A 9,902-nucleotide genomic window follows, 5' to 3' on the forward strand; every position below is an offset into this window, starting at 1 on the left:
GTTTGCACTGCCATGCGATAGCTCCTGTGGATATGGAGACAGATGATTCCACATCTGTTTGCCAGTACCCAAAAAGGAAGATTGTGTTTTAAAACCTGTTTAAAACACTGTTGCAAAAACAGCCTTATCTAGCTCGCTCCTTTGGGATAAGGTTTGGACCATCTCTCCAGTAGAAACTGTGTTGTAGACGAATTGCATGTGTGTTATTTTGCATGCTGTAGCAGTGTGCATCTGTGGAGAAGGGAGGGAGAAAAAGAGTCATAGATTTTGATTTCATTACCCAGTTCTTGTGTTTGTTCACAGCAGTTAGCCAGGCATGTTGTTATAGCACAGCTAAAGCCGCAGCTATAAGCAGCAAGGTGATTTTACATACTACCCCTCTGTGCTAATGTGATGCTGTTGTTTTCTCTGTCTGCTCTTGTAACCAAACAGAAGTACTCTGCTGTCTCTCTCTGCAACATATCCACAGAAGTCCTGAAAGTCATCAATGCCACTGAAGAACTGATAGCAGAATCCAGTGGTCCCTGCGATTTCCCAGACGACATTCAGGACAGGGGAAAAGGGACCTTCCCACTGGGGACAGACCCTATCAGGCTTGATGAGCAGCTCACCACACTGGAAGAAAACGTAAGAGCATGGATCAGTATGTGAAAGTGTCCCATGTGTGAATAAGTGCACTGATACGTGTGTGTGTGTGTGGCTATATGATGCATTGGCAGCATCAGTGGATGTTCACACTTAATGTTGGGTAATTAAACAAATACACGAACAGAAAAAAACTTCCTATTGTAAAGGAGTGTTCAGCTGTCTCACTGGGGTTTTTTCCTAATGTGTACTTTAAAATATTTGGGAAGAATTGGATGCTTTGGGGTTTACAACTAATTTTAGAATCTCTATCTCAAGTTACCTGAAGCCTTCCAACCCTCTGTGGCTGTGTGGCTGCACCATGCCTGGTTGAAACCACACTCCCAAGTCCCAGCACAGCCTCATGAGTGTAAGTACAGGTAGGAAAGCATGTCCCCAGTCATACAGAGGAGAGGAGGAGCTCTTCTCACCCACACCTCCCCAGCCTACTGCATTGAGCTGCACTCTTAAAAAAGAGCAGGCTGGAGAAGCAGAATTAAACAAACGTTTGGCCACATCCAAATCATCTATCCCTTTTCATGAGCCCCTGTCACCTGCAGGAAGAAGTGCAATGCTGAATCATAGAGGGAAGTCACTCATTGGAAATTTCTATGCATCCACATAAAGGAATTGGTACACTTGTAACTTCCATTTTCCCCTCTTCCCCCATTTAACTGGTTACATTGCAGTGATTTTTGTCCCTTCATTAGCAGCTCTTAAAGATTTCGTAGAAATCTGGACTGCCCATTATAACATCTTGATAATTTCAATAACAGAGACCATGCTTTGCTTTAGACCCAGAATATTTTCAGACAGAATCTACACTACTACATCTTTCTCTGCCCCACACAGGATATGAAGTAGATGGGAAAACTCCATGGTTTCAGGATTTCACCACCACACCCCATAGTAAAGAGCCTTTAGAAATCCAGGAATCCATCCAAAGAGGATCTGGATGTATATAGATAGACTTGTTGTTCGTTATTGCTCTCAGTAGCACTTCGGGGACTGTGCATCAATGCAGAGATTGTGGAGCCATCAGCACAAGGTTCTGGTGTAAGATGTGCATACCTGAATGATGGTAGAATAAGTGTCCACAGTGTCAATGTGAAAAGGGCATAATGACTTTCCCTTCACACATTTTTCTATCATTTCTATTTTCTATAGCGGTTTTTTCGCCCTCTTGAAAAGTACAACTTACTGTGCAGAGAATTTTGGAACAGCATTTAAATGCATCCTTTCTTTAACTTTCTAAAGGTTTTTCTGTTCATAATGTTCCTTTTTCTTCTTTCTCTGAGCTTTTAGTTGTGATAGGGCAATGTTAAAAACTGAAGGGGCTGTGGTATGTCACACCACAAAGATGTATCATCTAAATGAATGGAAGGAATAATCAGAACCCACAAAAGCAGGAGTGTTTCTATTTAAATCAGCATGTTAACTTTATGGCCCACTTGTGCCTTCAGCACAGGTGTTAAATCAGATCACTTTTTTCAAAGATTTCATGCCTGCAGTTAGACTGTGGTCTTATAAGATGCAGTTTGTGCAGGATGTAATGAATTCGTTTCTTAGCAATGTCACATAGAATCCCAGACTGGTTTGGGTTGGAAAAGACCTTAAGATTATCCAGTTCCAACCCCCTGCCATGGGCAGGGACACCTCACACTAAACCATGTCACCAAAGGCTCTGTCCAACCTGGCCTTGAGCACTGCCAGGGATGGGGCATTCACCACTTCTTTCACATACATGAAAAGCTTGTATCTACATTTATGCCTTGAAACAACTGACACAAGAAGAAGCGGGAGGGAGGGGGAATAAAAATCATAAAAGACAAACACTTAGATCTTAATCTAGCCATTCTCCACCTCTTTTGATGCACAAAGTCAAAGCATGGCCAGGAATTACTTGAATATTTGTTACACCAAAGTACTGCATCATCTAGGAATTGTGGGCAGATACAATGACTTGAGTGGAAAGCATGTGAAGTGATCTGCTCAAGGACCTGGTTCAGTTTGCCTGCCCCTTGAACCATGTTTAATTCATGCTAGTCTTGTAGCAACACAATCTTTATTGCTGTTAGAGTGAGTGAGGCTGCTAATGGGAAAAATCAGGATATATATTTATTTTCCACTGTGCTGTTACCAGCCTCATGGGAACAGTCTCTTGGCTATCTAGCAAATAAGCAGAAGGAGCAGTATTTTCCCATGGGTCTGCACAATTTTAAGCAAAAGCTGATGCTTGAAAATCACCCTTTTCCATAAAGCAGAGACCTCCATCTGTCTGTGTGTACCTTAGATTTCTTTGTGAAATAAAAGAAACGCATAAAACACAGTGTAACATGAACTAGTGCTCCGATGAGCTGAATGGGAAACGAAACCTTTACCTGCAGTTATCAGAGGTACTGTAGGTGGATCTTGTATGGCACATGTAAGTCTGTTGACCCTCCAAAGATTCACTCCAAAGGGCCAGGAGGCAGGAAGTTTTTGGCTGCTGTATATTTGGGTGAGAATGAAGATGGAAAACTGTGCTGTACGTGTAAACACAGTTAATCTGCAAGAAGTTAATAACCATATGCTGCTGAACAGCTATTCTTAGAGTTTTGGTTGCCAGAAGGCATTAGGCGTGTTTCACAGCTAAACGTGTTTATTATGAAACAGCTTAATATGAGGTGTGATCCAACACCTTCACTTGTAGACTTTGAGTTGTTGTGATGTAATTGGAATATCAATTTTTTGCTGGTGAATCTGGAATAGATCTGGTTTGGAATACCATTGTGGCACCTGTGACATCTGAGGGCAGCCATCTCCTGTGAATGTGTGCTTACAGATTGGAATCATGGAATCCCAGACTGGTTTGGGTTAGAAAGGACCTTAAAACTCATCCAGTTCCAACCCCCTGCCATGGGCAGGGACACCTTCCACTAGAGCAGGTTGCTCCAAGCCCCTGTGTCCAACCTGGCCTTGAACACTGCCAGGGATGGGGCAGCCACAGCTTCTCTGGGCACCCTGTGCCAGCGCCTCAGCACCCTCACAGGGAAGAACTTCTTCCTTAGATCCAACCTGAACTTCCCCTGTTTCAGTTTGAACCCATCACCCTTTGTCCTATCGCTACAGCCCCTGATGAAGAGTCTCTCTCTGGCATCCAGATTATTCCCCTATGGCTTTCCTCTGCCAGGTAAGTCTCCCTCTAATGGGTTAGCAAGGAGGGAAGCTCAAAGGTATCATGGAAGATGCAGTCTTCTTAAACCTTTATGCCCCTAGAACAGAAATCAGTGACGCTCTCCTTGCCTTGGCCCTGCAGGTATACCTGACAGCCAGCACGGTGTACGGGCTGGAGGGGCAGCTGACCAGCCTGGAAGATGCTGCACGCAAGATCAGCAGTGTCACTGCAGAGTCTGAGCTGGCCCATCTGGAAGACCAAGTGGCCACAGCAGCTGCCCAGGTTCATCACGCAGAGCTTCAGGTGAGGACAGCAGCTCCAGCCATCTGCAGGGTCACGCTGCCTTCCCACGTGCTTCCCCATTGTCTGCACACACTTACTTTTGATATGGTTTTGTCCTGCAGTGGACTGATGATCCAAGGATGCTGACTGCATCACAGGAGCTGAGCAAAGTGTAGTTCAAATGTGTAACTCAGCCCAAACAGATATACTGTCTGGGCCAGGGCAGTGATTGTCGCTTTGTGCTGGGCACTGGTGAGGCTGAACCTTGAATCCTGTGTTCAGCTCTGGGCCCCTCACTGCAAGAGAGACAATGCGGTGCTGGAGCGGGGCCAGAGAAGGGCAACGGAGCTGGTGCAGGGCCTGGAGCACAAGTGTGATGAGGAACGGCTGAGGGACCTGGGGGGTTAGTCTGGAGAAGAGAAGGCTCAGGGGGGACCTGATCTCTCCCTACAACTGCCTGACAGGAGGTTGCAGTGAGGTGGGGTCGGTCTCTGCTCCCAAGGAACAAGGGACAGGACAAGAGGAAACGGCCTCAAGCTGCACCAGGGCAGGTTTAGATGGAGATGAGGAACAACAATTACTTGGCCAGAGGGTGCTCAGGCATTGGAACAGGCTGCCCAGGGCAGTGCTGGAGTCACCGTCCCTGCAAGTGTTCACACCCCATGTAGATGAGGCCCTCAAGTGACATGGATCAGTAGTGACCTTGGCAGTGCTGGGCAACGGTTGGACCTGATGAGATTAAAGATCTTTTCCAATCAGGTTAGTTCTATGATTCTACTGTATTTGTCACTTCCGCTTGTCTGTTTTTGGCCATGGGAGTGCAGCAGCCTGGGAGTGCAGCACTAATGCTGAACCTGCTCCTTGCCGCCAGGTAGCTCACATGCTGTGCACCATGTCCCACGGTGTAGCTGTGGTCAGGCTGCAGACACAGTCTTAGGCAGTTTATCTAATCAGCAGATTGTAAATCACTTCCCAAAAGAATCACTTCCCAAAAGAAGCACCTGGCAGTTCTAACAAGAAAGGCCAAGGACAGCCAGCGCCTGAGCCAAGCACAGAGCCTAGCACTTGGGATTTAGCCTCTATGCAGCACACATCCCAGCCAAAAGGCAGGTGCTCTGTGGGCTGTGATCTAGCATCTCTCTAGCAGGCTCCCCATAGTCTGGGACTCAGAAGAACTCATCGTGATCTGGTGCTAATTGCTGAATGAAGTATTGCTGCCAGACCTTGAGAGGTTAACACTGCTTGCAACTCACTGCCAGTGCTCTCAATGACCACGCTATGCCAGGCTCTCTGACCTGTGCCAAGCTTTCTCGGGAAGTACCTGGTCATTCCACTCAGCAGGAGTATCTCTGTTCAGGACTGAGCAAAGATCTGAGAGTCTGGCATCTCTCTGATATCACAAGTGCATTGCTTCTGCGCTAGGTGGTGACTGGCTGGGATGTTTTGTTGGCTTTGGTCATTATTTTATGGTAGATAAGTGAACGGAAGTGAGAGAGGAGGAGAAGAGAGGCCTAAGCTATAAAGGAGGATGACAGGCCAGTGAAAGGTCTTCTGCAGAGTGAACAGCTTCAGGTGTCATTGTGAATCAGGAGCTGGGTTTTATGTTTGAATTCTCTGACACTGCTTTCCCTTTTGGCAACATGTTTCCACTAGTCTCAACATCAGCCTACTTTCCCTCAGCTGTTTGCTTTCATGAAATCTTTTTTCCCCTAGCAGTTTGTTTTCTATTGAGTGTTTCCATATAGTATGTACCTGCATTATGCTCATTTGTGTTTAACATACATATACCCTTAAATTACAGACATTTAAGATCAAATGCTTTGATTTTGTGATGGAGAATGTACTTTGTGTGTGCACGAAATTATTATTGAATTAGGAAATATGTCCCACAAAGTTATTCATTGAATGTAGCCATTGAAAACCACAGCTTGAATGAATTTGGGATTAGGCAGCTGAAGGTAACTGGGAGGTGGCAGATGCAGGTTTTCTTTCCTCCTCTCTTATTTTCCTCAAAAGGAGTGAAATGCCTCTTCCTTGGAGTTACAAGGTAGTTTGGATTGTTCTTTTACTCCATCTTTACTAACAGATTAAGCCTCTTTTAACATCAGGACTGAAGAATACAGGCAGGTGTCAGAATTGCTGAAGTTAGCCATCTGTTTGTATTTTCTGATTAAAAAGGGTTTGACTGGGAATGGGACATATTTTAGTGGCGACATCTACAGTAATTTTAAAACTTCTTTTTCCCCCTCCCCATCTGTCTGTCTCTTTTATTTCCTCTGAAGATTACAGATATTGAGAGCAGAATATCAGCTCTCACAGTTGCAGGCTTGAACGTGGCTCCATGTGTTCGCCTGACAAGGAAACGGGATCAAAAGCAAACAAACCAGGTGCCAGAACATTCTGTAGTATTCCAAAATACATTGGAATCTTGCCTCTTTTTCTGTCATGGAGTAATGCTTATGTGTTGTTTGCAGATGCACACAATAGACACATCAAGACAGCAGAGGAGAAAACTTCCAGCTCCACCAATAAAAGGTGCACGTCAGTTGTTACATACAGTAAAGAAAGAGATTCTCTCTTCATAAGATTCAATATAATGGACAGTTCAGCAAAGGAGGGGAAAGATTTAATTAAAAAACAAAGAGTTTTGGTTTATCTTTTTTTTAACCCCACAGTCTATTATCTTACAATTCTAGGGCCTGCTTCACCTTGCATTACCCTTGTCTTGTTCTTATGTAATTCCACTGATTGACATGGCCTCAGACTTTAATAAATTTGAAGTATCACAGCCTGATGGCTTTCATTTAAATTAAATCCACCTTTCTTTGTGCATCTTAGGGGAAGTTTTATCTCTCTAGAAGGTGTGTCTCTTCAGGAGTATTTTTACATCTGCTTCAATCTGCTTTATGAAAAAGCTCCTTTTTTGTCTTTTTCCCAGGTGAAAAAATAGATGGTTCTCCAGTTACCACTGTCAGGACGTTCAACAGAAACTTCATGCTTCAAGGATCTCTAACACAAAGAAGTAAAGAGAGGAAAAGCACTGCCAAGGACTTAATGGTAAATTCATAACATATCATAGAATCCCAGACTGGTTTGGGTTAGAAAGGACCTTAAAGCTCATCCAGTTCCAGCCCCTGCCATTCCCAGGGACACCTCACACTAGAGCAGGTTGCTCCAAGCCCTTGTGTCCAACCTGGCCTTGAACACTGCCAGGGATGGGGCAGCCACAGCTTCTCTGGGCACCCTGTGCCAGCGCCTCAGCACCCTCACAGGGAAGAACTTCTTCCTTAGATCCAACCTGAACTTCCCCTGTTTCAGTTTGAACCCATCAGCCCTTGTCCTATCGCTACAGTCCCTGATGAAGAGTCCCTCTCCGGCATCCTTGTAGCCCCCTTCAGACACTGGAAGCTGCTCTGAGGTCTCCACGCAGCTTCTCTTCTCCAGGCTGAACAGCCCCCATGTTCTCAGCCTGTCTTCATACGGGAGGTGCTCCAGCCCCTGATCATCCTCGTGGCCTCCTCTGGACTTACTCCAACAGCTCCATGTCCTCCTTATGTTGGGGACACCAGAACTGCACACAGTACTAAAACTGCTGTTAAAAGCAGTCAGTAGAGAGCAGTGTCAGTTTAGGCAGCTGTATTTCATCACCTTCACAAAACCTCTCTTAATAGTTTGAGGAAGAATAGAGACCATTGAGGAAGCTCTGAACAAATACAACCAGAGTCTGATTATATACCATAGTCGAGCAGCTCCTAAATGTCAGCTTGTGTGAATGTACCCTGGCTACCAGGTCTCCAGGAATGTGCTACCCTTATTTGATATGATTAAAAATCATATCAAATCAAATCAATGGGTGGTCCCCTGCAAGTTAAACCTGACCCAGGCCCTTACAGAACCAGCTGCACACTGTAACTCAGCAGGTGAGAGTCACCTTGAATCTCAGCAATGTTTGAGGAATGTTCAAAGGTTGCCAAAGTGGAATTCAAGAGGTGGATACGCCACACATTGGCTCTGCGGGGCTTTAAACTGGGTTCACTGGCAGCTGTCAATCATTTCTTTTACAGCAGCCAGGTGGATAAAGGAAATAAGGAAAAAAGAATAAGGAAAAGAGGGATAAGGAAAAAAGAATAAGGAAAAGAGGGATAAGGAAAAAAGAATAAGGAAAAGAGGGATAAGGAAAAAAGCTGTCAGTCGCGAAGCAGTCTGCCACTACATATGTGGAAAATAGGTGGGGAGGTGAGAAGGGGAAGGACCTGGCTCTGTAGAATCTTCAGGCTTGTTTTGTGGTTTACTCATTTTTAATCTTTCCTGTCCCTTTCTGTTCTAGGAACCTGCTATAGGATCTGCTGTGATGTACTAAACTTACTCCTACTGCCAATAACACACTGCCTAAGGCTGTACACTAGAGTGCCTTTACTTAACAGCCATTGCATATGTCCAGCTGAAAATGGACCCTCAAGAACCTACAAAGCCTCAGTTACAGGGCTTTGTTTGGATACCTCACTGAGAAAGCTGTCCAAGTCTTCAGCATTGTGGTCTGCTAAAGGAAACTCTGCCTTAAAGTTCTCACAAAACTCCAGACAGGATGCTGAGTTTCAAGAGCAAGGCTCCACATTTTAAGATGCACTTTTTCTCTTTATTGATTGTACGAAAGTGTGTCATCTTTACACCACAGTATGTTTTTGTACACTCAGTCAATCATAATGATAGGCCAATTAATCTGCCAGAGCAGACCTGTGATCCATATCTGCTGGTTACTAACATCCATGTTGTCTTGCAATCAACTCTGTGCAGTGTATGCTGTATGGTGGGAGTGGAGAACCAGTGTACCTCACTCTGGGAGTCATTGGAAATTCTGACAGGGTAGGAGGAGGCAGGGTGTGCAAAGGCTTCTCTGCTCGCAGAGGGTATGTTTGGCAGACACAGTTGTAGCTCCAGAGCCAGGTATTTTGCTCCTGGCAGCAGGGGGAACATGGATGTCATGTTGAACCAGGAACTGGTAGCAGCATGTGTGGACCAGATGTCTGTTATGATCCGGGTGTCTGGAAACATCTGAGCACTGTTGTGATACCAGTACCTCTGTATGTCTTGTTCTTCTTGGTAGCATTGTCTGCTTTGGTGGTGTCCAGCCACACTGTAGTTCAGAATCAATCCTGACCAAATCTTTAAGATTGGTAAAAGAAGATAAAGACATTGTGGATGAGATCTCTGCTGACTGCCTGGTGGTTGTAGGGTGGCTGCAGCCTATGAGAGATTCCCTTCTGCTATTTCCTGGCTTTTCTGAGCAGGGGGCAAATGTAGCCCAGAGGTCTCTTCCTCTAGTAGTCCAACATAGAGTAGCTGGGACCTGCTGCCATGTGCACCCCATTACCACTGGACCACTCTGAATTGGATTGTGAATAGCAGAATTTAATCTTTCATTTCTTGAGACCTTCAAAAGGTGAGCCCTCAAAGGTGGAGGCCCTTGAGCAGATGCCTAGGAGGGAAGATGCTGCTTACAGGGTGTCCCTCTCACCCTTTCAGGGAGGACCTTGCCAACCTGTGGTACTTTTTGCTCTGAAGAATACAAAGGAAGTAGAGGAGGTGATAAGCCAGTGAATCTGTTATCTTCCATGCAAAGTGCAGAGCAGGTCCCCAGATGCAGAATGGGTTGTTGTGAAACACGCCATGAAGGAGGGCACGGGCTGGCAAGTTCCTCCTCAGCATCAAGGAGCAGTGGGTACCAGGGCAGGAGGAGAGCTGCTCCTTTCTCTGGGCCCCCAGCAAATACCTGCTAGTAGAGCGCCACATGTTAGCTGCCACGTGGCAGGGAAGGCCCTCCCCCGGGCACCCCGCCCTG

At 45.6% G+C, this 9,902-nt stretch overlaps 1 protein-coding gene across 1 annotated transcript in view; it reads left to right on the plus strand.

Annotated features, from left to right (window-relative positions):
- Window positions 1-8,423, plus strand: part of MYRIP (myosin VIIA and Rab interacting protein) — a 50,952-nt gene extending 42,529 nt beyond the window's left edge. The window contains exons 11-16 of the mRNA XM_010011472.1: window positions 433-627; window positions 3,923-4,084; window positions 6,346-6,450; window positions 6,538-6,598; window positions 7,002-7,120; window positions 8,391-8,423. Of these exons, the coding sequence (XP_010009774.1) occupies window positions 433-627; window positions 3,923-4,084; window positions 6,346-6,450; window positions 6,538-6,598; window positions 7,002-7,120; window positions 8,391-8,423 (675 nt within the window). The remainder of the gene's footprint in view (window positions 1-432; window positions 628-3,922; window positions 4,085-6,345; window positions 6,451-6,537; window positions 6,599-7,001; window positions 7,121-8,390) is intronic.
- The last annotated feature ends 1,479 nt before the right edge of the window (window positions 8,424-9,902 follow it).

The sequence above is a fragment of the Nestor notabilis genome, unplaced genomic scaffold (assembly GCF_000696875.1).
Source record: "Nestor notabilis isolate BGI_N333 unplaced genomic scaffold, ASM69687v1 scaffold143, whole genome shotgun sequence".
In the NCBI taxonomy this organism is placed as follows: Eukaryota; Metazoa; Chordata; class Aves; order Psittaciformes; family Psittacidae; genus Nestor; species Nestor notabilis.